This window comes from Apostichopus japonicus, chromosome 23 (genome assembly GCF_037975245.1).
Source record: "Apostichopus japonicus isolate 1M-3 chromosome 23, ASM3797524v1, whole genome shotgun sequence".
Lineage (NCBI taxonomy): Eukaryota > Metazoa > Echinodermata > Holothuroidea > Aspidochirotida > Stichopodidae > Apostichopus > Apostichopus japonicus.
In genome coordinates, this window is record NC_092583.1 from 3791342 (window position 1) to 3819283 (window position 27942).

The following is a 27942-nucleotide window of genomic DNA, read 5'->3' on the forward strand; positions in this document are numbered from 1 at the left end:
GAAACACTGACGGTGTAGTTGAAGCCCGCAATCAAAATGGCGACTGTGTCATTGATGGCGACTGGTCATATGGACCTAAATGGCCCTGGAAAACCAACGTTAGGTAGGTCTGTGGGTTAATATTTAATATGCGATCTACATCAATAAGTGTTTATCCATGTTTAAGTAGCCCAGGTTCACGTTTGAATAGTGAAAGATGCCTTGTTTGCAACAAAACAAAGCCGCCTAGTGTTAAGCCCATTGTAGCCTAGCTTAGTCTACTGTAGACTTTGTAATGCAAGGCCTGCGTTAGGCCTGCTGCCGACCAAGCCTGACCAAACCTAGGCTAGGCCTAGTAAATATAACGGAATAAACATAGGACTGTAAAATCCTCATTGGCGCTACGAATGACTAAAACTTTGGACTGTAGACTTTAATGCCTAATATGATAATAAGGCCTAACATTAGAATCCGTACCATATGAATGGGAAAGCTTACTTGTAGGGGCTAGGAAGAAGGAAGTAGGGTTAGGGGTTAGGAAGTAGGGTTAGGAAGTAGGGTTAGGAGTTAGGAATGGTACGGATTCTAAATTAGTACCGATAATAATAATAAGCAGGGCTTGACGTAAGCCTCAAAAAGGGCGCATCAAAAATGCCATTGTGAGGTTCCAATCATGAATGGCATCACAAGCAAAAATTAATCTGACTTTGGGAAAGGCAGTGACAGCTTTTTTCGTAGCTGTATTACAACATCATACAAGGAGCAGTAAAAATGTCTAATGAGACCATTTCATTATGGATACTGTAATAATACAAGTATCAGGATACAATTCATTACAGAACAAAAGTCTTAGTTACGCTACTGTCTTATCAGTCAGCTAATTTATTTCTTTCGCTGGGATGGCATAATGAATTAGAAGTGCCTAAAATTTCCAAGTGTTGATATTATATATACAGTACAGTGCAAATCAACTTTTTCCTGCATATAATTATAGCTCCACAAATAAAAGTCACATACGTACATCAGGGATGTGCTCAGGAATGTTTGAGTGCTGCGCGGATTTGTGCGGTAGTGTGATCCACGTCCATGGGGAGGAGGCTAAGGGGAGGGGGTAGCTTGGTATCTGTAACATGTCTTCTGTAGTACTATGCGCACAATACTTGCTAGACTTATTCAGTATCTCACTGCAACTTTGAGTCGTTACTCGATTAGGGACTTTGTACATTTCCCAATTAATACTTTTGTCCTTTAACTGCAAAATGCTGAGCGAAAATTTCACAGATTCTCCACTACGCTGCCTAATCAATACTAACTTTTACGCATTGAAAATCTCAGGCTTGACAAAGCATCTGTCTTCTCCTTGGAACCTTTGTCGAGTGAAAAACTGCACAAACTCATGGCAGCGAATGAGTGTTTACTTTCTCAAAACTCAAAATTTATGTATATTTTGCAAATTATGACTTGGCATGTAGAAAATGCCCAATGAAGTAATTGAGGCTGATTTTGGCTACATTAAGTGTATTCGTATTCTGACACGAAATATTTTATCTTCACACTTCTGTGTTAATATTAACGAACCTAATACTATCATATCGTTGTTTCGTGTAAATAATGAAGAAAATTTAGTCAGATCCTTTGGAAACGGAGAATGTGGGGCTGTGGACGTACTGTAAAACTTTTAATTGCCATGGCCTTAAGACTTTTAATTCCTAGAAGTTAGTTTGGCTTGATCATAGATATCGGTACCCAACACTGACTTGCAAAGCCTAGGCTATATTGTTAGTTGGATCCCAAAATGTCCAGACCATTTGGGGGAAAATTATGGAAATAACTGGAAAGTTTCTCCATTATTTCAGAATTCTTAATCATGAGTGATGATTGGCTGAGAGGGGACCTACAGTAGGTCTGCCTCTTTTGTCACACACACGTTGTACAGGGAGTGGTGTTGTACTGAGATGCTTTTGAAACAGCCCAGGCCTGCCTTAGACATGTAATACAAGACAACTTGACGAACGGATTGTTTTATAAATGAGATCGCAACAATCTTTAGGTGTTCAAGTCTGTGATCTTGAAATTTAATGCACTAGATTGAATGCACTAGATTTAATCACTAGATTTAATGCACTAGATTTAATTACTAGATTTAATACACTAGATTAATGCACTAGATTTAATGCACTAGATTTAATGCACCAGATTAATGCACTAGATTTAATGCACTAGATACTGTTACTTTTGTTGAAATTGAACATTGTTGTGGACCCTTTCATTTTAGATGGTGGTGGCCAGGACCAAGACAACCTTCTAGCTCATTTAATGGAGAAACTGAAGATGACCAGCAAACAGGTCAAGGCTTGGTCCGAAGAACGGCTCAAACTCAGAGATGCAATGGTTAGTTCCAGTAAATTCCAGTAAAACATAAGAATGAAATTGATGAAATGGATGAAGTGTCTAGAAGAAAAATAATAAGTACCTGTTCATTGCTAATTTGGTCTATACAGTTTAGTTGTCAACACTGCCTGTGATTGGTTCAAACGAATGCACATTTATAATTTATTCACTACCCATAGGCCTAACAGATTAAGTAATTGAAGACTAGTTCATTTGCATATACTAGAACAATTTTATATTTTGATCAAGGGTTATGATAAAAAAAGTTTGAAAAAAAGAAACGGTATGGGTTTGGTTGGCATAAAAGTTTCCTTCAGACCAACCACATCTCCCATCGAATGGAATGAAATATCTACAAAGGAATTAAATATCTACAAAAAAAAAACTGTTTTTTTGTCAATTTTGTGCTCCATTCAAAGCTGCTAAGACTCAGTTTGGTATGCCCAATTGAACATGTTCACAACCGTAGCAGTTTGCGATGAACATTCTTATTGCATACATTCTTATTGCATATATTCTGTATTTTCGTATGACTCATTTTGTACCATCCTATAGAGGGGCTGATGAGGAAGCCCGTTTAAATTGTTTTTGATATGATTCGACCCAAACAGTATTTCCTAACAGAGTACACAGAGTATAAAGTTTCTTCATAGTTTGATATTATTATTTTTTTTTTTTAGTTTGATATTATTATTTTTTTTTCAATCTGTATTCTGTCAGGCTATTTATAAAAATACAGACAACGTTGATCCAGACAGGCTCCAGAAATGTTTGGAAAACATCAAGAAGGCTATCACGGGTAAGAATTTTGACACTTTTCCCGCAAGTTGCTTCAATTTGAGAATGGTTTTGCAAATTGTTGTAGAAAATTTGTGACTTGTGTGAGGAATTCTTAACTTCCACATATTCATTCTTTAAAAGGGTGATCTCTACATTCAGACATCAGATGACAGATTTGTTTCGATCTTTTTCCTTTTCTGAGAGTTCCATTAAAGATTCTTGTTAGTCCTGACCCTTATCTGCCCTACAATTTCCTTATCATTTTTTAGCTCACACACATTACCGTGTGTGAGGTTATGGAGAACCAGGTTTTTGTCAAACTTTTCAAACAAATTTCAGTGACTTTTGTCTCTAACTCATTCCACTTGAAATTTTGTAAGCTTGTTTTGGGGATTAAACTTTTTCCTTTTTACTTGTTAAAGATCATGAATTGATCAAACATTATTGAATTTTTGGGTACATTTAGGAGTTCCACAAACATTGGGTCATAGTATTTGCACAGGAAACCATTGTTTATTGCTGTATTAATTGGGTGTATTGCCAGCTTTCTCTGTTGAGCTCAGTTTAAAGTGATATGGTAATAGAAACCCCCCCCCCCCCTTCCTTATGTGGTTTGTGCCGTATGTTATGATACCTCACTGGTTTGTTCCAACTGTCCACTGGTATTGTTTCCAAAGTGTTTTCGGGAGGTTAGGCTAGGGCCTAGCCAAAATTACATGTAGGCTTTATGTGCATACTGCACGAAAATAGGGGAATGCAGTATACTACAGTAGTTGGAATGCACCAGCCAGTGGAACACTCAGTTGTTTCAAGTAGTGTCTGGAGGCGGGCGAGTTATCAAACGGCTGGCGCCTAAAATGTAGGTGCAAAGTAGGTCCATTCATTCAGACACACTTGTCCAAATGGTAAATCTGGCATGAGCATCTGCGCGCCTTGGTGCTCTAGTGTTTGGTATCCTTTGTTTTTAAAAGTCTGTGGGTAGGTACTCAGACATTGTTCTTCCATTAAAAATGTCTTAGAGAAGCAACGAATCTTATAAATTCTTTCATAAGATAATTCTTTCATGTAAAATGTTTTAGAAGCATCAAATCTTTTGCCATTTGTTTCAACGACTCTCGGTCTGATTTATTCTACAGTTTCTTCGTTACCAGCCATGGTCGAAAGACTCGAGGCTCTAGCCAAACCTGTAAAGTGAGTAGTACCATGAAAGGATGGGATATAGGAATTGAGAATAATTTTACGAGCACAGCTGTGATATACAGTAGCACTTGGTGTTTGAAGCAGGTTACAAGAGCCGACCCTCTGGGTACAGAACTCTAGTTCTGTTGAGTCATTGACAAGGCTGACGCTCTGATGCAGTAGTACCATCCTGAAGGGGACTTAACGGAGTTACCATCCTGAAAAGAGTGATTTTGAAGAAGGGGTTCCCTTAATTACCACTGTGACAAAAACGCTTGGGTTGCAAGGGGTGTACAAGCTAACACTACAATCTATCACTGTGTGATAGCCACAGGTGATGTTCAAAGCTGGTTGATCTCGATACATCGTCGCCAAAGGTATTTTTTATCCAATAACTGATGCTTGTAGAAGCCAATTACCTCGTTCAGAAAGTTGTATCAATCACGCAGGAATTCATTTGATTGTTTTTTTCCTATGAACAACTGCCTGCGAGTTCATATTTTGCAATGTAGTAAATATTGATAACTGCACTCATTAAATTTGTAATCCTGTCCTGACAGTGTTTTGGCTTTTATATTTTCGCAGCTTAAAGGTCATGTCAACTCAAGAGGGTAATATCTTCATAAGCTCAGATACCTTCTACGTTGAAGTCCAGATGGGTGAGAACGGGAACGTACAGGACGTGATGGTGGCCCATTGCAAAGATCCAGTGGTGAGTGGGAACTTTTGTGTTTGATATACCTAACTTGCAAACTGGTATTCAGGCTTAGCCTTGGGGTTGGTTGAAGGTGGTAGCTAACTACGTTATCATTTTGTTATATCCTAAGCAAAACAAAGGGCTTTCACCAGAACTTTTGTGTTTGATTGTACCTAACTTGCAAACTGGTATACAGGCTTAGACTAGGGGTTGGTTGAAGGTGGTAGCTAACTTCTTTATCATTTTGTTATATTCACATAAAACAAAGGGCTTTCACCAGAAAGTTTGTGTTTGATGTACCAAACTTACAAACTGGTATGCAGGCTTAGACTAGGGTCGGTTGAAGTGGTAGCTAACTTCTTTATCATTTTGTTTTATCCTGAACAAAACAAAGGGCTTTCACCAGATAATGACTCTGATAAAGAAATTGTGCTGATTTTGACCATTTGTTGTTGAAGTTGTTGCCAGTTTTGCATCATGTCTCCTCCTGTATAACATCATGCCATAACATTTTATAAATATAGGATTCATGTTTTGCTGGTTGTGTATCGATGGAAAAAATGTCTTAGGTTAAAATTTTGCTCACTTGTCTCAGTAGTTTTGTAAACTTGTCAGTAGTAGGGAGGCCAATGATGTAGAGAGCTGTTATAAATGTGATGGTGCACCCTCAATCATCTTACTGTTTGTTAGTTGTGTAAGCAGCATGTTATCTGTGTAAGTTTATTTCATCATTTATATATTTGTTCTAAGATCTAGCTAATTTTCTCTTGTAATCGTTCGACGATCACCTCGGTGTGTTGTCGGTGTCTTCACATCTTAATTTATTTATCCCCTGTAGAGCTGTACTGAAATGTCTGAATCGCTGAAACAGAACAATTTTAAAGAATTTGGAGAACATCTCTGCGGACTGGCAGATTTTTACCAAACCGGCGGTGATGCGTAAGTATAGGTGGCATACAAATGTACAAAAAGATGCATGAAAATTCTGAATGGAACTGAGGCAGTGGCTTTAAATATTTTGTTACTGTCAGTAGGGCTGTGTCATTCCGGTTAATTCACTAACCGGTTAACCGTTTCTATTAACCGAACGGTTAACGTTTAAACGTAACCCGTGTTGTTGCCTCAAAATAAGAGCCGAAAATCAGAGTTATATAGCTCAGATTATAATTCCGAAAGAGCGCCACCACTTTTGATGCGGAAGTACATTCTCAAAATAGCGCTGCACGTATCGTTTTTTCGTAACGCGTATGTCAAGAATTTGGTTGTATTTGCTTAGTTTTGACGATCGTTGCATTGAAAAAGACGAATCGCGCGTTTTCATGAAGTTTTAAACAGATTTTTGTTTCTCTTTCAGTTCATCGGTAACTGTTACAGAGATATTCGAAGCAAATATTTCTTCGTTAATTGCGTAGCCCCTACTGTAATAGCGCAGGCATTGTATGGCAGTTATAAGCCTAATATTACTAGGCCTACTTAATATTGGCATTGTGTATTGAAGTTCGCGATCATATGGAGTGTTAGACTACAAGGCTTTCACCAGCTAGGCCAAGGTTAGGAAAGTCGGTTGTTAGGAAGCGATTACTACAGAAGTGTACGGTAGTAGGGCTAGGCCTACGCAATTACAAGTACAACAATGGGTCACAGATATATTGAATTTGTGCAATTTGTGGCGGGGTAGGCAGAGGGTTGGGGGGAAGTGTGGATAACATTGTAAAATTTCCCGCGAACACCCTGTCGATTTCCCGCCGGAGTTCGCGCAGCAAACACAATTAGCACGCGTAGCATAATGGCGTGGGGTGGTCCCCCGGTGGGGTCATGTGGTAGAACCCCTTGTGGGGGTCCAGGGGTTAACGCCCCGGAAAATTTGGCGCGTCTGGCGATAAAATATTCGCAGCTGTGGATGCAAAATACTGACAACTTTTTTAATTTAAATTGTCACGAAACTGATGAAAATTTTGAAATGACATGACATGACATGATTATCTTAGACGTTTAAGAAAAGTAGGTAAAATATGATCCCCGTAACAGCTAGGTAAGTAAAACAGGCAACTGACTCCTCCGCATGAACAAGACAATCTATTCCACATGATACATGAAAGTAAACCTTGTAATCACATGTTTAAGGCCACTTGACTTGATTAACTAAATGCTTAATATTGTTTCCATGTTCTTGTAGAAAACGTAAACTTCGCAATATAGGCCTACAATTAGTTGTGTTTTTGTAGTTACGTGAGATCCGTAACCGACGAGGTGGTTAGGCTATTTGCTATACACTAAACTATGATAGGATATTATGTTCTCCGTAATTTTTGAAATTCTAGAAAATACTTTTTCGCCACTTAACACCAGATGTGTTCTTACGTTTTATTCATAATTGGGTGTACTAGAGCCTTGTTTACATGACATTAGTTGCATTTAGCACGATTTGCCAGTTTCGCGTGAATTTTTCGAAAGTTTTTTGCTCGATCTTTCGTAAAATTTGAAAGGTGTACCAACTTACTTTTCGTACACAATTGGTTATTTCTCTAATGATTTTCAGAGTTTTTTTTTACAGTCAAGTGTATACGTTGTGCATTGAGTATAAACTTTTCGCGAATGCAAGAAAACGATGCGGGGATTTCCAGCAGACAGATGTTTTCTTTGTGGGATTACTGAGTCTGTTGAATGGAATCCTGCACCTTAGAGGGAACACTGAACTGAAATTACATCATAATAAAGAAAACGTTTACTGCTTAAATACAATATAAATTTGAAAGGATTAGATGCAGACTCGCCACGTTGTCGAACGGGGTAACAATAGGCGCTTCACGGGTCGCATAGCGCTTTGTAATCCCTTCAATCATACCGCCAATCTTGAAAATCTTTTGTATGGATGCGTGATAAAGTTTGCAATTGTTACGTGATTTTCGGCAAGCAAATGTTGCGGTCTATTTCGGGAATAAAGTGATGTGAAGACGCGCCGTTGCGACTGCGTAATTGGCATTACAAAAACGGTTAAACTTATACGATGTACGGCGGACGTTTATCCGGCCGTTCGGTCGGTTAACCGGTTAACCGTTTAACCGTTACAGCCCTAACTGTCAGACATCCCAGCAAAACCTTTCAAACCTTTCAAAACATTCATTTCAAACACAGCTCTTTATGTTTCAAAAATATGTTTTAAAACCTGTATTTTTATTTTAAGTTAAAAAAAAATATTTTAAAGATTTAGTCTAGAGTAGAATGATTGTATTCAGTCATGCTAAACATTTGCCATTAAGTTTTTGTGGACAGCCAGGCATGATTCATGCACAATATACAGTGATACAACAGTGATACAAAACAGACTCACAAACAACAGTTAATGTAAGACAGGTATTTTAGATAAGGGCCACAGGTGATGTAAAAATGGATGGTGAGATGGTGAGTATGTTATCAATAAACTTCATTGTGGACCTTTGAAACACCTTTATTTTCATGTTTGAAGCCTTCAAAAACCTTTATTTCTTCATTTACAACCTTTAAGAAAACCTTTATTTTGTTGAAGAGCTGCTAGGAGGTCTGTACTGAATTCTCCCCAAAAAGTGCCAGTTTACTTTTTAATTATTTGGAATATACATCTTTCATATCCATTAATCTTTCTGTTGGTCCCTTCCCTCATAAGACCCACTAGTGCCCTAATTCTAACTAAGAAGCTTTGTCTAAATTTCTGATAAGTGTCTTTAAGAAGAGGATGCACACCAACTAGGAGCACATGAAACGACTAATCAGTATCACATATACATGGAATGTACACTGTAATACCTACTGCTAATCTCAAACTAAGTAAGAAGGAAAGTATGGATGTATGTCTCAATTTCTACAGATGAGCAATGCAGGCTTCTCGATTCAAAAATAAATCTGTTACTGTAAGAAACTTTACATTACCTTATCAAGCGGATATTCAGTTCATGGAAAACATTTCTTACCTATAAGCTGGTTGCTTTAATTGGTATAACTTGTTGTAAACGTGATATCTCTCATAACAATCGCAGTTCTTCTTTACTAAATTTATTTTCTTTTGTACCCTTTTCTTTTGTTGTTACAGAAATCAAAAGGCAAAGGCATTCAGCAGTTTACAATGCTTGGAGAAAGATTTGCTTACAATTTTGGCCATTACTAAAAAGTGAGTGGACGGTTTAATCTCGTTTGGATCGATATTATGTGCTTCCCTTTATTTTGTATCATTTAGCATCTCAGTAGTACCTTCAGTTAGCATTACATACCTTCAACTGAGGTTGGGTTAAAAGGATTGTCTGGTGGCCCAAAGAAGTTACCTTAAAAAATGATAAATAATTTTCCAAACATGTTGTCAAAGTATGAGAACGCTAATGTTGCATTTGACAGGGAAACAATTTTTTAATCGTTAAGGAAATGGGAGTGCTAACTTCAAGTCGCCTGTTTTGCCTATTTGCCAGCGCAACGTCAATCACCAAATTGATGCGTTCGAACAAACGGTACTTTTGGTGAGAAACTGGTGAATTTGAAAACCAGATTTCTACAAGAAGAAAACATCAAATGGGGACAATTTTCACATGGTTAGCAAGAGAAAATTAAGAACTATTAGTACAACGTATCAAAACCTTTCACCAGACAATTCCTTTAAGTGGTGATTTCCATAATATGTCAGCTTTGTTATGTTAAAAAGTATAAATGAAAGTAATATTTGGGGGCTGTTTTCCATCTTTAAATCATTAATTTTAGACCTGGCGCTACAGCTCTGGCCACTGTCAAGAATAGCCTTGGATACTGTACCCCAAGAGCTGGAGGTGAGTCAAAATTTATCTAATTTATCCCGTTATAACTTTATAATGTAAGGCTGGCAAAAAGTCCTGGCAGAAACATCCTGGCAAAATTCAGGGATGTTGCAACTCTTACACGTATGGAATGTGTAGTATATCCACCAGCACCCCCCCCCCCCTCCTCTCCCCTCCTTCTTTGACCTACTTTTCAAGTGGTCCTTCTAATTTCTGTTGGAGTCTCCCTTCATTTCTTATGGTATGTTTCAATAGAGGTAACTCCTCCAATCACTCATTTCGTGCAGTATGCGTCAGTTGTCCATTTTGCATTTCCTGCTCTTTGTTATTGTGTGTTTGAAAATCAATGTAAAATGGATGAAAGTCTTGTGTACTGTTTCCGGTGTACTGGAACGTATTTAAGTCAAATGGTCAACTTTTATGCTTTCAATCCCTCGCTCTCTCTTCTTTTGCTTGCCAGGAATATGAACGGAACACAATATGAAAGGAAATATGATTGTTTTCTTTGCTATGTATGATCTCTCTACTGTTCATGTTAATATACTGTTCATTTGCAATAATGAACAGAAACCACTTCTGGAATTTTTGTAGCTTGTTTTCGTTAGAGTTGGTAGAATTGCATGACACCCTGGACCCAGTCAGTGACAGCAGTTTTTTTTTTTTATATTTTCTGTCTGCCAGGTCATCATATGAAGCTGACATTTTTCATCTCACCATATGACCTACTAGATGTAGACCAACAACAGCCGAAGGAGTTAGGTCCTGATGGTAAGTCTCAGTAATTTACTGTGTATCGTCAGTGTTATGCTCTCCAGTTTTCCCTTCATAGACACATTTCCCCTTTCGGTTGAAGCACCTGGTCACATTTATAGCGTCCCTTCATAAAAGTTTAAAAATGGAGACTTTACTACCAGTTTTTGCTCATTTAGGTAAAACAGCAGATTATTTAAATTCTTTTGTGAAGCCTGCTACAAACACTAACTGTCTAGAGTCTACCCATCCACACTTTGGTATTATATGGTACTGTATGTATGGTGATAAATTACAGTAGGTTGTCTATAGGATTCGGGCTGAAGCTCCGTTATTGCCATCAACTGTTGGGTCAAGAGTATAGCATCAAAATTGAAAAATCACCCCGAAAAATTAAAAGAATTGTTGTTCACGATATAAACTCAATCTCTACAAATGTTACAGTATGGCGAAGCATCAATAAATGTTGATGTATTGTGCTGGCTAAACATCGATGGTCTTCATGTTTTCCTTTTGCATTAGCCAAAGCATTGGTGCGGATGATACTTGTCTGTATTACCTGTATTTTATCCCGTATAGATATTACCTGTACCAGTAAATTAATGCATACTTGGTAATACTTTTATTTGTAGTTCTGTGTGTAAATTGGTATTACTGAATTATGTGTAATTGCCTTTGCCATATTACCTGTACTATGTTATTACCTGTACTATAGTATTATCTGTACTACATTATTACCTATACTATGTTATTACCTGTACTATATATTATTACCTGTACTATATATTATTACCTGTACTATATATTATAACCTGTACTATATATTATTACCTGTACTATATATTATTACCTGTACTATAGTATAATCTGTACTACATTATTACCTATACTATGTTATTACCTGTACTATGTTATTACCTGTACTATATATTATTACCTGTACTACATTATTACCTGTACTAAAGTATTATCTGTACTACATTATTACCTATACTATGTTATTACCTGTACTATGTTATTACCTGTACTATATATTATTACCTGTACTATATATTATTACCTGTACTACATCATTACCTGTACTATAGTATTATCTGTACTACATTATTACCTATACTATGTTATTACCTGTACTATGTTATTACCTGTACTATATATTATTACCTGTACTACGGCATTATCTGTACTACGTTATCACCTATACTATGTTATTGCCTGTACTATGTTATTACCTCTACTATGTTTCTGCATAATTATATTACCTCTAATGGTATTATTTGAATTACCTTATATAATTTATTTACTTTAATTTATCTACAGATCCATTGCCCAAGGATATCGGCTTATGGGTGTCGATCGGTCTTGAGAATTCACAGCCGAGGAAACTTCAGACGATGCCACTAATTGTACAGAGTACAACTGAAGGAAAAGTGTAAGTCTTGTGTATTTTCAGTCTAACGAGTATATGTAGTAGTTCATTTCCCCCTCCTCCCCCTCACAGTCGGTATCTTATGTACATGTACCCCTAGGTAGAAACTGATGCCAGTGTCTGAACCAATAACCTTTTGCACAAGTTCTGTACCGTGCAAGGCGTTAATGTGTAAGGACAACATGTCCATCTCCAGAAACATTGCTAGACAAATTTATTCATTTGTAACGACATGTAAAATGTAAAATTACAAAAGCAGATGAACATATCAATTGATGTCTTTATTTTCCTCCCACTTTAAACATTGACCCGGACATTCATGTTTCAATCTCTTTTTACGGAGACATGGTTTTTCTTCTGCTGCTGACGATGACGATCAAAGATAATATGAAATGCACATTGTTTGCAAAGGGTCAAAGGGATCAGTTATGCTAATTATTGTGAAACTCTGACAGATTGGCCTAGTGATATGAATCATTCATATTTACACGGGAGGCTGCAACACAAAGAAACAGAATAATAGCATCATTAACACGAATAAATGAGTTGTGTCCGCAACAGGCATTGGAGACACCAGAACATTCATGAAGATTTGTAGCAGACTACATTGCTACCAAGAGAATCATATTGACCGTCAGCACTTTACTGTATGACTGAAATTTCTTGTGAAACTTACAGAGCAGAGGGAGTTTGCTGATGATCGATTGAAATACAAAAGTGACCTCAATTTATCTGATTAAATGTGAAAATGCTGCAAAAACAGGGATTTCTATCCTGTGCAGGCAGCTGTAGCTGTCTGAAGTATTATCTTCCCTTTCATATATGTGTTAGCTCATTGGTTAACACCGGTGTCTTTCAATCATAAGGTTCCGAGTTTAAGTCACTCCAAGATTAATGTCTGTCGTCCAGTTACAGAGTTGTTGGCAAATGACAATTCGAAATGGACGTTAAAATATGAATATAAGAGACTGACTTTGGTCAGCTAGCGGCTTTGATTAAGCCAATGATGGCTTCTTCGCAAGTTCCTGCTTGCAGGAAGATCTTCTAAAATATATACAATCATACATATATGATCTCTATATGTGTGAGTTGTTACAGAGGGATTCTTCTTGAGGCAGGTTCTATTCATGGATTGTGTTTTAGTTCTTTCGAAGTTTGGTTTCTTCATGTATATGAAGCTTTGGAACGACCTACCACACGACATAAAGACTGCCAAATCTCTCGCCATATTAAAGAAAATTTTAAAAACTCATTATTTTTAGTTTCTCAACGTGATTTTGTCACTTTTATATACTCGTGTTTTTATCTACACTTTTACTTTTGTACAACTCTATTCTTTGTGCTTATCCTTTGTTTTTTATAGGTTTTGGTCTGTTTTATAGTCTTCTCGTCATTTTAGATTTTTGTTTTTGTATTTTACATATTGTTTAATTTTCGTTTATGTGTTTTCTAGACTTTATATTCCTTTGATTTCTCTGTCTTTTTATTTTTTTTATTTGTTTTAGGTTTTGTAAAGCGCCTAGAGGCCTTTTGGTATTTGGCGCTATATTAAGAACTTATTTATTATTATGAATATTCATCTTAGGGTGTTGATAAGTCACTTGTATGTGTAAAGCCCCAAATATAGTTAGTAGAATTTTACTAGGATGAACCATATCGAACTTTTCCTTCTTTACCAGGACGCGTAACAATTCACAGCTAGGACCAGCCAACAGCATCCACCTTCCGGCTGTTTTTACTCTCACTCTGAGTCAACTAATGCCTGTATCTCTTACCCTCTTGAGGCAACTTCAAAGCCTTACTGGTAAGGTTAATACGTACCTCATGATGACACAGTTTGGTCAAGGGTCTTTTGAGGCATGCATACTCTAGTGTGTTTGCAGTTATGATTAAATACATGTAATGTTGAATGCATATCACCACTTGTTGATTCCTTGCCGAAGGCAGAAGGAATCAATGCGATGGTGATGGTGTGTGAGTATATGTGTGTGTATATGACACTTGTTGTTGTCATTGGTCAAAGGTCGTTTGATGTTAGCACTGGTCAAAGTCTGAAAACATTTGTTTACAAAATAGACGTTCAAACTCGATGTGTAGCTAGCCGTTAGTGAGTAGACGATCTGAAGTGTTTTTCATGAATGTCAAAGGTCATTTGAGTTAACAGAAGGAAAAAAGGGTAAAAATCTTGTAAACATGATATCTCAAGGAAGGTTTTAATGCAGTTCTAATATTTGGTATCTGGATTTCCTGTTATCAGTTCAGCAAACCCTATTGAATGTGGTGGAGGTCAAAGATCATTTAAGGTCAGCAGTAGGCAAAATGTGAATATATCAAAAATGGTTTATCTCCATAATCAGAACATAATAGGAGGTCATATATGCCTGGTATGATAGCCTTTTGTGTTGTATAGTTTGTACACAATTTGATGTAGGTCAGAGTTCATTTAGGTCACCAGGTGTCAAAGATTAAAACATTATGTAAATATGATATTTCCAGATAGAAAACTAGATGGTATGTATGCTATATTGAGTACAAGAACCCTATTGTTTTTGGTGGAGGGTACAGGTCATTTGGGTTCAGCAGAGGTTACACTCTGGACATTAAACATGGCATCATAATCATAGGCATTTTCATCAGATGTCATAGTGGCATATGGCTTTCCTATAATGAGTGCAGCAGCCCAGCATTTGTTGTGAAGGTCAAAGTTCATTTGATGTCAGCAAGGGGGGGAATTGTAAGTATCTTAAGAGCACTGTAGCAGGATAATTTTGTTTTCAAGTTGAGACTTCTAATTTGCTTCAAGTCAATGTTTGTTTAAGGCTAGCAGAATTCAATCCCTGAAAACCTTTCTTCCTAGAGAGGGATGTGGTCAGTGATTAGCTTTTGGTGTCAGCATGACATTTGGTGCCCAGGAAATGGTGTACAGAAAACACATAATTGGTCAGACCTTAGTTGATATTGTTGTTGTTATTTACTGCAATTGAGAATGATTTGTATTTTTAAGAACCTAAGCAAATTCTGAAAATTTACACCATGTCAGGGTAATATTTCATTGCTCTCACTATCTTGGTGATAAAACATTCATGCTCTCACCATCATTAATTGGTACAGGTTTAAGATGCTGCTTAAGATTCAAGGTTTAAGATGTTGTATATAGGCTAGTCAGAAATTACTGCCCAATATGTTAAATCTGCTCTGAATTATCGATATAAAGACCTCAGGAATTTATTTTGACACAGAACATGCGAACATATCACATTACAGTTGCTCTTCTTACTGCTTGTTATATCAACAAGTACATTAATTAGCACGTATTTGTCTAAAGATTTGCCCAAATATGGTGCTGTTTGAAGGTCATTTGAATTCAACAGAGGTCAAAGTCTGGAAACCTTGTAAGCTTACAACTTAACCATATCTTTGATGGAATGGCTTTTCTTGTCAATATTTGAGCTTTCCTCATTTAGATGGCTGAGAGGGTGTACCACTAATGACTGTTATCTGTCATTAACTTGCAGAAGGCTAATGCTGTACCTTTGCAATGATCAAGTTATCTGGAACACTTTTTTGAATGTTCTGGTGCTTGATTTTAAAACACATTTTCCTCAGTTGCTCAATCATGTGATTCAACTATAGTAGAAACTTAATAAGGCAAGGAATCACTAAGCCTGCTGGCTTTCTGGTTATTAAACTGGTCTCTAACTTCTTTATCCTTTCACCTTTGGGGTCAGGAATAAAGGCTGTATGGGGTTTATTCATAAAATTACGAGGTGGCGTTAAGGGCCATTAATTTATATTACCGAAAGAGCAGCTAATTTTGACTTTCGTTTCAATCCTCTCACAAGTCGAGAGTGAGAAGGAAAATAACCGTACCAAGATTCTTATGGTCTTTCTAAATCTAAATTTTTCATCTTTGATTTGTAAGTTCATAAATTGAGGGGAATTGGAGCGGTAGTAATTTGAATACAAAGTTTAGAAATCTTCTGCTAAAGGTTACTTTTGCATTATTTGAAAGGGTCATCTGACCCATTAATAGCCACATCCTTAAGTAATTTGTAATTTGAGGAAGTTTAAGGTCAAACTTCATGTGGTGTCTTACCATGTTTCCTCTGCATGTTTAGGTGTTACATTGGTGTACAGCGAAAACCAGACACCTCAGCCGATCAACACCCTAATATGTCGTCACACCCTGGATCCTGATTTTATCACCAATCAACAATCGAGAAATGCTCAACATCCAAGAGGCTACACTTTTCATGTCGTAAGTCATTAAATGCTTTGCTCCAAGCTTTCCCTGTCTTCATTAACATTTCCATCAACATAGTTTTCCAAAAGACAATAGAATCATTTTTCGATGTTGCTCACACCCCCCATTGAGCACAATTCCAGGTCTCTTCTCATGAAGTGATATGAAATATTTTTTACCATTTTACACAGGTAACATTTTATCTGGTAGTTTTATAATAACCTCCACCTTAGTATTTTCACTATTTCTCATTGAATTCTCAGATGCTATGCAAATGATGTAACACAGCTATATTATTATACAGGCATTGCCATCAAAGTATGCCATAAACTATGAAGATATGCCCACACTTCATTCTGCAGTAAGGAATACCAAAAGCTCACCAAGCATGATGATCTAAAGGATATGTCCATGTTCTGAAGGATATTTCCATCCTGTAAACTGATATGTAGTTGATGTAACATTAAGGTTGCAGAGCACTGTTGAATGTATGTATGCGAAATAAACATACCCTTTCGCATATCAATTCACAGCCAAAGGGCTCACCGAATGGGGAGGATTCTCTGAAGTTAAAACAATATCTTTAATGTATGTCTTTAGTGAACATAGTCAGTTCATGTTGTAATCACCCACACAAACTTTATTATGTCTGTTAGAACGTGGATATATCTTGTAGAACATATATCCATGAGCCTCTTGGTGTTTGTAATTCAAATCCAAAGCATTAGCTAAAAATGTCTACTAAAGCAGTTGTTTACACTTTCAGCATAACAAGTATTCTGGAAGTCAAATCCGTATGAAAAGAAACTACTTTAAATTTTGTTGCATTCATATCATGACCAATGTTCAAAATCTCGAAATCTTGTTTCTTATGAAAAGTAAATCACAGAGCAGATGATACCATGAAAAAGCTGCAGTGTTATACATTTGAATTTGAAGATGCTTGTGGGAACTTTATCTGATAACTAATTTCCTTCACTTGAGATTCAATTGTCCTTTTGTTCTACATAGAATCTCCCCGATCAGAAACAGCGCTACTATGTAACCGATTCACCGATGGTAGGAGAAATCAGAGGAATCCTTATCACAAAAATTCACTTTGCCCAACACACACAAGTTTTACAGACTATAAATTGTTTGCGTCAACAAGCCAATTACAATGCTCTGGTTGCTAGCTGTGTGCGGAAGGCAGACCAAGAAAGTAAGGAAAACAGTTTAAAGCATTGTTAGGAGTTTAAGCATTTAGTAGCTTAAAGCATTGTGAACATGCATATACTGTTTTGTGACAGCAGTGATACATATGTAGTTTGTTAGTACCAGCAGTGCAAGTGAACGTGTTGGGTCAATTAACAATGTTGGTATGCAATTATTAACACCATGTACAATGTTCATAATTTAAGTACGCCCTGTTCATAAATCTTTTGTTTCTATGATGTATGTTGGTGTATGGTAACTTCATATGTCACCTAACTTTGCATACTGTTGTGTACATAAGGAGCTGTGCCGATAGACTCTTTGTAGCTGGCTGTAGTGTTTGCTAGTCAAATTGCAACACCTTTTTCAAGTGCAATTTTAAGCCACACAGTCTCGACCAAACAAGCTAACATTTATACAGCACAAGAAGGAAATGTCTGATTATTCTGAGTCACTTTCAAAAAAATCATTTCACCCATTTACTGTAATATACTGTACATCAGCATATGTGCAAAGTCAGGGAAACTCTTTTGGCTCAAGTCCTTTTCTCCTTCTGGTGGAATTTGATCATAGTAACAATGAAATTGCTCAGTTGAATTATAGAACTAAACCACAGAGGAAGATCCAAGATATTATCATTTTCCATGACCTTGAAAGTAATGTTTGTTCCCTTCATAGCATCGCAAAGTTACCATATACAAACCTTCTGTATGTGCCTTTTCATAAGGTACATATCATGTGGTTTTCCTCTGGATATTGGCACAAAATAAATTTGCATTTATTATTTTCATTATGATCATTATTATTATGAATATGTCAGATGTCTTTGTGCAAGTAAATTGTAAATCATATCTATCAACATAGTACAACTGTTCATTTAAATCTATAAACAACATGTATATATATACCATATGTCAGTGTTAAAGTATGCAATGTTTATGAATATCATATCTTTGAGAGGTACAGTATGTGGTGTACTGGTTGAACTGCTATATATGTATTTGTTAACAAGGTAATCATGTCATTATTTCAGACGATGAGAGCGAAGAGGTCTTTGAAGTAACAGCTTACAACCTTCACAGGATGACTGTTCTCTTTGAGCATCCAGCCAAAGATGGCATGGCCTGTGGTATGTATGATATTAGGTTTATTAACAAACAATTCTGACAATTTTTGCAAGCATTTTGCTCTGCTTATTTTCAGAATAATAAATATTATCATGTTCTGTATCAAGTTCTGTATCATATTAGAGGTTTCATCTAATATGACATTTTATACTTTTATTGCAGTTGAATTTGATACATCAGATGCAGCGAACCCAAAGTGTAAGCTATACCCCAGAGAGGGTGAAGAGCCCTTTTGTAGTGAGGAGTATGCCACAAAAGTTTTGCAGAAGTGCCTCTCCATTCCTATCACCATGAGGGCTATACTAAAGAAAACAGTTGGCTGGTTAGAAACCCGTAAGCAGAAAGAGGTAAGTTGTCTGCAAGATAACAGAATGATGCTAAAATTTGTAATTGGAAAGTATTGCAGTGATACTGAAATTTCATCACACAAAGTTAAAATTGTGGGTTGTCAACTTTTGGCTTGTAATTGTCAAAGGCAATAAATGGTCACTTGGTACAATTGTATGGTTTAATACCTTTTTAGGCATGGAAACCTCTGGGGTCAGTTCCTGTGTGAAGGTTTGCGATCATAATTAACAAGTCCATTATGTAAAAAGGGCAACCTGTCTTTGGGAGAAATAACAGAACAACTTATTCACTCCTCTGAAAAGTAAATGCGTACCAAAAGGACCATTTATTTCAAAAAGGCTGTTTTCAATCATTTTTGGTAAAATGAATAGTCAATCTGGGAATGTTTAGAAATTTGATAGTAGTTGAGAAGCAGTACATGTTTCAAACTAGCAATTATGAGTTAAACTTTTAAACTTAAATTTTATGACTATCAAAATTAATTATGTCAAGGTTACTACCATGTGAAGTTTTTATTAAGTAGCAGTTTTCCTTTGTTGCGTTTTTCTCAATTTGTTTGATCTTGAATTATTAACTGAAGATAAATCTTAAATAATTTTAGTTTAACATGTAATGGTAAATAAGAATTTAAAGAAGGAAAATGCAGATATATGAAATGAAGGATATCACAATAGTAAAGAAACAATTGTAGATATTGTGGATTTTTCTTACACAGACTGGACTAAACCCTTGACTTTTTGTTTCTATCTTCAATTTGTTTTTTTTTATTTGACATGTCCTAATAATATGATCTATCTTTTTAATTATAGGTACCTGCTGCTGCTACACCTGCGATGGGATCCAGCCCTTTTCCAAGTCCAAATCTGCCATCATCAGGTCCATTCAGTGCCCTTCAGAAATTGCCCAAGTCATTTGGGGGCACTCAGGGTCCATCCTATAATTCTGCTAAGATCAAGGGAAGAACCCTGTCAGGAACTCAAAACTACCAGGGAAGCATTCTTAGTGACCTGACAAGCTCAATGGCGACATTCTTTCCACAGCCAACATACTCCAGCAGTACAGCAGCACCAGTGCCTCAAGCTGTGCCAGGAGAACCCTTGCTGAGTCCACCAAAGCAAACACAGAATCCCATGTTAGCAAGCCTTTTACAGAGTACCATTACAGGGGGAGGACCACCAGCTCATCGGATCCCTGTACAACAACAACAATACCAGCAGCAACAACAGCAGCAACAACAACAACAGCAGCAACAGCAGCAACAACAGCAACAACAACAGCTGCAACTACAACAGCAGCAACAGCAACAACCTCAACAACAGCCTCAACAACCAGTGGACCCACTACAGATGCATCCAACACCACCTACTCCCACCACTCCAACACAAGCTAAACACAGTAAGAACCCAATGTTGCTTAATCTGCTTCAAGAACCAAACATTGATGCTGCCAATGTTACATCTCTGAAGGCAACCAAAGCTAAACAGCGCAGAAAGAAAATGTCAGAGAAATCTCCACAACTTTTCCCAGAAGATGACTCTGGCAGTGGAAGTCACGTCAATCAAGATGTTTTCATGTTTACTAGTGCACCTAAGTTATCATCAATGCCTTTGTTAAAGGACACACCAAGACAGTCTTCTGTATCAACTGATCCTCTGAAATCTCAATTTGACATGAATAAACCAAATCAAACATTAACAGAGTTCTCTCCCTTGATGAGTAAACTAGTAGATCAAAATAAGATGAAGAAAAGACAAAGCAGATCGGATAGTGTTACCTCTGTTTCAAGTATTGGAGCTGTGCCGCCATCCCCAAGGCAGTCACCGAAAACCCCAATGTCACCAGCAGGGACGTTGTCTCGTCCATCTCGCAGCATCAGTAGTACTCCAGAGTTATCGGCACCAAGTCCATCTAATATTCTACCAGGTATGATCACTGAAATGCTTCCAAGATCAGACCCACTACCAGGGATAAGTCAGAGCCATGTCCTCTCACCTGACTTTGGTGTTCCACCAAAGGTTCTGACAACACCCTCACATCAAGTTCCTAGTGATCCTTTTGATTTTACAGAGGATATAAAGGACATCATTGAGATCAATGTGCCAAATTTTGAAGATATGTTCTTAAATTCAAAGACGGATTCTGATGAATTTGGACTGAGCAGCGTCAATTCTGCTATAGCTAAACTTGAGTCTGCATCTGTGTTGGACAATGAAGAAGACAAGAAAGACACCATTGATATGCAAACTAACCTCCTTCACCCAGGATCTAGGAGTCAGTCTTTAGACTTGATGTTGCCTGGTGTTGTGTCAAACAGACCTCCTGGAGATGTAGCCCTGGATTTATCTCAAGCAGAAGTACCAATACCTAACATTAGCGCTCCTGTCGGTAAGGAGCTGAGGTCATCAATATCCTCCTCACCTACACTTCCAGTTCAAAGCCCTATGCCATCTCCTCCTCCTCAGTCGAAAAAGAGTGTCTCCAAGGCTCATCCATCAAAAGGAAAGCCCAAAGATTTTTCCAAGTCATTTCAGAGTGATATCCCCAAGCCCAAAACGAAAAGAGCCAAGAAGAATTTGAAAGAGCCTGCTGGACCGGCTGATGTAATTTCCAAGAAAGGCCGCAGAAGAGGGAGAAAGAAAAAGTATCCGGACTCTTCTCCAGAGTGTGCAACTGGAGAAGACTATGAGACGACAGTAGCATACGGACAGCCATTAAAGATGACAATAAAACTGAAACCTGCAGAGGCAAAGCCGAAACTCAGAGTCACTCCTCCATTAACCAAGATTAAAGTGAAGACCTTACCAGCTCTTGGTACATCAGTAAGTCAGTTGGGACAGAGAGAAGATACAAATGAGGCAGTTTTCAAAACACAGAGTACAATACAGCAAACTCAATTACTTCAGCCCAGAAGAGATCAAGAGGATTTAAGAAAAGATAAAGGTGAAACAAAGCCAGTGGAAAAACCGCCAAAAGACAGTAACAAAACAGAGCCACCAGAAAGAGTAATGATCAGAAAGTCACTCGATCCACAGAAAGTAAGATTTGATGAACGGACATCCTCGAAAGTGGCAAATTTAAACAGCAAGCCAGTTTTCAAGGCTGGAAGTGGTGCAAAGATAACTAAGGTCAGAACAGATCTAGCAAAGAGACCTGCTTACATATCTAAGGCAGATGTGCAAAAGCCCAGTCCAGAGGATATACTCAGTTCTGTGCTTCCTAGACCATCTGTATTATCCTACAAAATTCCAAAGTTGAAGAAACCCCCATCGCAGGATACATCACCTAAAGTTGGACCTGAAGGAGACAGTGGAAGCATACCACAAATAGAGAAAGTGAATCAGTCTGTTGTCCCAAGCAAAATTTCTGATCAAACCAGGCTTTCTTCCCCAAAGAGAACCCCCATCTCGGCAATGCCGAGACCAAGAAGTGCATCTCCATCTATGAGGCAAGATAAGAGGTTTGATGTAGGCAAACCAGGCTTCACAAGGCCCACGCCTGGACAAAAAGGTGGGTCAGTTAGCCCAAGAGGTTCAGTAAGTCCACAAAGCAGTATTGGTAGTAGTAAAGTAAGAACATCTGCAGATAAATTAGATAAACGTGGTGAAACGCCCTCTCCTAAGGATTCAAGTTCATCTCCAAACAACAGAATGTCTCCACAGTTGAGATTACCAGCTACATCTGGCTCATCACCTAGTAATCCAAAATCTGGAATATCCATATCCACTCAAGCTGTGAACAAATCTTCCCAGGACAATGCTTCCCCTGTGCATCCTAGTAGGTCTCTGAGTACCTCCTCTCCTAGTTATACCTCAAAAACAAATACAGGAAGTACTTTCGCTACCAACACAAAAGTGAGACCATCTACAACGCTGGGGTCCAAAACAGGCTCCTCTGGTGGTCAGCAAATGAAGACTCCTCTCACTGCACCACCACCAAGCAAATCTCCATCCATCCCTTCATCAACAAGTTCCCTAAAGAGTGCACCTACATTGTCTCAGGTTAAAGTATCTCAGTCACCAAAATCTTCTCCAGTGGGGACAACTCAGCAGCAAGCCAAACAAGTGACTAAGCCAGTCCCTCTTGTGATTCCCTCAAGTGCTAGGGCACCATCATCGAATGTCAAAAGTTCCGCACCAGCGACTCCATCGACTCCTCTCTCATCGACTGGACCACGATTGAAGTCACCAAAACCGCGCAAAATCAACTCTTTGAACGCTATTGTAAGCAAATTGACAGAAAGAGTCCAGGAAAAGACAACTGGTGATGGAGCTCATACTACTGAGAAAGAAGATGACCACAAGAAGCTGGAACTTGTTCCCGGCGATAAGGAACAGGTTGTGCGAGCACTTCTGAGCTCTGGACTTGTTGAGAAAGCACCTGTAGCCCCAGCAAAGGTTCCATCACAAAAGATCCAGCAAACACCACAAAGTAAACAACCTGCAAAGGATGAAACAGCAAAGGCTGCTCTTGTTGCAAAGCAGGGTGGGTCCTTTGTTGGAAAGTCTAGTACATCACAAACCAAAACTGCTGTAGCTCAGGCATTGAAAAGCATATCACAAAGTTCTAAACCTGAGGCCAATCCTGCATCTAAAGAAAGTCCCTCACCAACTCCAGCCAAATCCACTTCGGTTTTGCAAACCAAGAACTTGAAACCATCCACTCCTTCCAACAAATCAGCACCTACTAAAACAACAGGAAACAGCAATACTCCTGCAAAATCAACTGCAGTTACATCAGCTCCAAGAACGACCTCACAGGTCAAAGTTACAACCACCGTCTCAAAGACCTCATCTGTAACACCTACTTCAAAAGTGGCCGTAGGAGGTTCAAAACCGAAGCTGTTTATTCCAACTTCTGGTATAAAGCCAAACCAACCAGTCCAGAGTCCTTCAAAGACCCCAACCAAAACATCACCTTCACCATCGTCTCATCGTCCTATTATCTTAAGCAAGTCCTCTTCAACAGTGACTTCACCAGATAAAGGGGCCACAAAAGTGACCCGTGTTCAGATTGCGCCGGTTGCTGAACCTGCCACAGCTGGTGCATCGACCCCTGTTGGGGCAAAAGTCACAACCAAAGCTCAGAGTCCATCATTACCTTTAAAGCCAAAACAAGACAAGAAAGAACAAGATCCAAAAACAAATCAATCCGAGGGAGATGCAAAAGAAATAAGTGGTAGCGATTCTAAAGGGGTCTCTGAAACAGAAAAACCTGTCGAAAATAAAGCTGACCAGGAGCTTGCTAAAACGGAACCAGAACAGCCAAAAGATAGCATACCAAAAGAAGAGACTGAGGAAAGCTTGAGCGACACAAACAAAGAGAAAGTGAGTGCAGATCAGCAGAGGGATGATGGAAAGCAGGTTATTAGGTCTGATACAAAACCTGTTCAAGTTGAATCTAAAGACAGTTCAACAACTGCCAAACCCTCAAAAGATGCAGAAAAGAATGATGAGAAGAAATCAGCTGTTACCTCAGACATTCTTAGTACTACATCAACAAAACCTTCCTTCAAGAGGTCAGCCTCAAAAGATGGGAGTGATGATATTCCACCTAAGAAAGTTCAAAAAGTTTCTTCAAGTCCAGGACCCAACTCACCAGAAACTGGTGATGCCTTGCAGATGGGTATTCCACTGTCGCCAAAGTCCATGAATGCTATTAACAAAGTCCCTACCCAAATGTCAGCATCCTCAGCTTCCAAAGCTGGTGGGATGGTTGCCAAATCTCCATTTTCATCCATCCCCAAGGAAATAGAATTTAAAGTTCCAAGCCCAGCTATGTTACCGCCGAGTAGCCCCAGGAATATGGTTTATAATGTCAGGAGTCCTGGCCCATCCTTCAAGCCTTCTAGTCCCACAAAGGCTACCAGTCCCGTCTCGCCAGGCGTACCTAGTCCAACCGGTGCGGAACCAGCTATCGGAGGAGTACCCAACCCGCAAGGTGTTAAAAGAGCCGCCACCCCAGAGGAGTCTGCTTTACCTTCCAAACGGAGCATGCTACTGGAATCGTGCTCCCCGGTCAGTCCGGCTGAGAGCGATGACGGCTTGATCATCGATGTTCCAACATCTCCCAGCCAGAGGAAGCAAAAAATGATAGCTGGAAGAGGGAAAGAAATTGGAGAAGCCTCCAGCAGAGGACACAATCAAGTGAAGTCCCCGTTACCCCAGTCCCCTCTGGTCAAATCACCAATTGCGAGCAAATCTCCAACCGGTATCAGTGTCGGTAGTGGGGATGCCGGTAGTCCCTGCACATTGGATGACGATCTGATGAATGAGGCCCTCAGCTCTGTCAGGGAAGATGCATCATGAACTATTCATTTCATTCAGCATCATATTCAGCAGATAGGGTCTTATGTAAGCAGGGCAGGTGGGAGGCCTGGGTTTTATTCATCGGATTGGACCCACATAAAATTTGGTGCACTCACATCTTGGTGATTATTACAGTTGTCATCTCACATAGACATAACAACTTCTGAAATAACAAAGTTTGAAACTTCATATAGAATTGGTGGCTAGGATTGGAACGGAATGGTGGAACTGCAAAAGCCTTCATGAGGAAGTTTGCTTTGCAAAGATAAATGTTGTCAATTTTACAGAGTATAAAGATTAGTACCGTTCTCAACTGAAGAATAGTTATATGTATATCTTATGTATACCATTGGGAGGATCAGGGCAAATGTTAGTAGCTACTCTGTAGATATTTATACTAATGACAGAAGGAAATGTGATTGTTAGGAAACTGGATTGACCTAAGGAAGGTCACCTTCATTGTATGAAATTATCTGTCACCTTCGCAACAGGACATTTCATGACATAATGGTACAGGGTAGGTGTAAATATAAGTAGAAAGGATAACTACAAAAGATAATTAAACAGGACAAATATAGTAACATAAGCCAAGCAGTGTCTGTGAGATGAGTAGAGTGAAGCATTTAGATGAACCTTCTTACCACAGGGGAACTGGGCAAGGTTACATCTCTGTTAGTTAACTTTAAAATCCACAGAACTATGTAAACGTTTTTTTGTGAATTAACAAAATATCTTGTCGGATGGCTATACACGGATCAATTTGGTAAGCTGCAAAGTCTTTGTATGCTACAGTATAAATCCATGATGTCAATTAATTATTCTTATGAATTTATGTCTCTTTTAATAGTAATAATAATAATTATGAACATTAGTTTTGAAATGCGCTGGTATCTGTCAAATAGACTCATGGCACAGTGAAACAACACTGAGAAAGGGCAAGAAGAGAGAATAAGATAACAAAAGTTAAAAGTTGATTAGATGTTGTGTAGTTCTAGAAACAAATGAGTTTTCAGAGTAGATTTGAAGGATTCCAGAGGAGTTAAATTGTTCCAAAGATGCTGGGTAGCAAAGGCGAAACAACAGTGTCCCCAGGATCTGTGAGTAGGCTCTATATATGTAACATTATATGGACAAAGATGATTATGTTATTTTCTGTTTGGTAAATGGAACCTCTCTCGTTACCATAGGTATTTAAAGTTAAATATTAACTGCAAGGAAATTGTCAATTCAGTTACATATTGCTAGACAAGTGTGATTCAATAGGAGAGATAGAAATGTGTAAAGATGGCAACCAAAAGTAACATGTGTTTATGTATCTGCATTGTGTATGAAAGTATTTAAATAGGTGTGTGCTTTTACTGTTAGGCCTAGCCTGTCTTAGAGTCTGTTTAATATTTGTAGTGTAGACTAGGCTAACTGTGGATTAACTCATTTTTAGTTTCAATGGTTTTGTTTTATGATTCAAAAAGTCCTTGAATAGTTTCTTCGGACATTCAAGTTTAAACTTGTAAGCCATGTTATAGAGCTTTAAGTGGCGAGATAACATCAATGCAGAAAATATTTAATTTAACTGCTCAGTTTGTAACAGTGGCTTCAAATTGTATGTACATAAATTATAACAATGATAATACACGAAAGAAGAGGAAGGCAGGAAACTGTACATTAAAATACACTTTGATATAAATGCTTCAAAATCATTTGCATCTGTGTTATTGGCTTCAGCAGTGGTGTAGGGAAGGGATGGGGGTGTTGCCTAATATTTGCCCCCTGTTACCCCAGTGGCGGAGCTAGGGGTATTGGTCTAAGCGGAGCGCCACCACAGGTTGGCGCGGAGCGTCCAGAATTTTTTTGAGTAAAGATACTCCCTAGATCGCCGGAAATGACCCTTTCCGGGCCTTGCTAATTTGCAGATAATGTGACAAATGTCAATTGGTAGATGAGAGCGCAATAAAAAAGTCAATAATCGTGAATAAGTAAAAAGTGGTAAAAAGCTGAAAAGGGCGCCAGCAGTCCATTTTAGTCTGTGGGGAGGGGCATCGGCACCCCCTGACTGTATGGACGCTCCGCCACTGTGTTACCCCGCTACAAAATAACATTTTGTGGTGGTCAAAAATTAAGACAAAATACTATTATACAACATAAAGGCGATGCTTGTAGTTGCTTCTCAGTTACTAACCTTGTGTTTGAATAATGTGGACAGTATTTTAACGGTTTTCTTTATGTTTGAAGGAAATGGTTTTGCCGTGCCATGTTATCATACTACACACATCCGTGTGTTTATATCATTTCAAAAAGACGTTAAGGGGCCTCATCGTTTGCTCTCTTCACTGGTTGGAAACTGCTGTATAGTTGATCACAGTATGTTTTAGTACTAACGGAAACAATGCATGTCAGAGACTTGCCTCTCTGCTGCATGGGCATATTTTATTTCCTCTTAACACGGCTGATACACCAGACCAGCTTTGCTGGTATATTGGAGATGCATAAAGATGTTATTTCCAAAAATTCCTTATATTAGGTCATGTATACATGGTACACCACATGCATTTTCATTTTTACTTACATTCATCTAAAATATGGCCTGATTTAAAACATCTGTCTCCCCTCCCCCAGGAAACTGATGCCAGATTAACCCACACTCCTTACTGGCAATGGTGCAGGTGCAGGTTAGGCTTGTGTGAATGTAACCCCCATCCCCCTCACCCCCCGCTAAAAGATAAAGATGTCTAATTATGCCACAGGTTA

The 27942-nt window shown here is 38.3% G+C and overlaps 1 protein-coding gene across 1 annotated transcript; it reads left to right on the plus strand.

Moving 5' to 3' along the window:
- On the plus strand, positions 1-26910 carry LOC139965069 (uncharacterized). Its single transcript, XM_071967251.1, has 16 exons — positions 1-103; positions 2255-2370; positions 3091-3169; positions 4287-4341; positions 4915-5041; positions 5865-5965; positions 9093-9170; positions 9749-9813; positions 10483-10569; positions 11872-11983; positions 13660-13784; positions 16099-16238; positions 17235-17424; positions 18451-18546; positions 18707-18891; positions 19702-26910. Exons 1-16 carry the CDS (start codon positions 37-39, stop codon positions 25195-25197), a joined length of 7119 nt encoding a protein of 2372 aa, XP_071823352.1. The 5' UTR covers positions 1-36; the 3' UTR covers positions 25198-26910.
- Positions 26911-27942: the final 1032 nt, after the last annotated feature.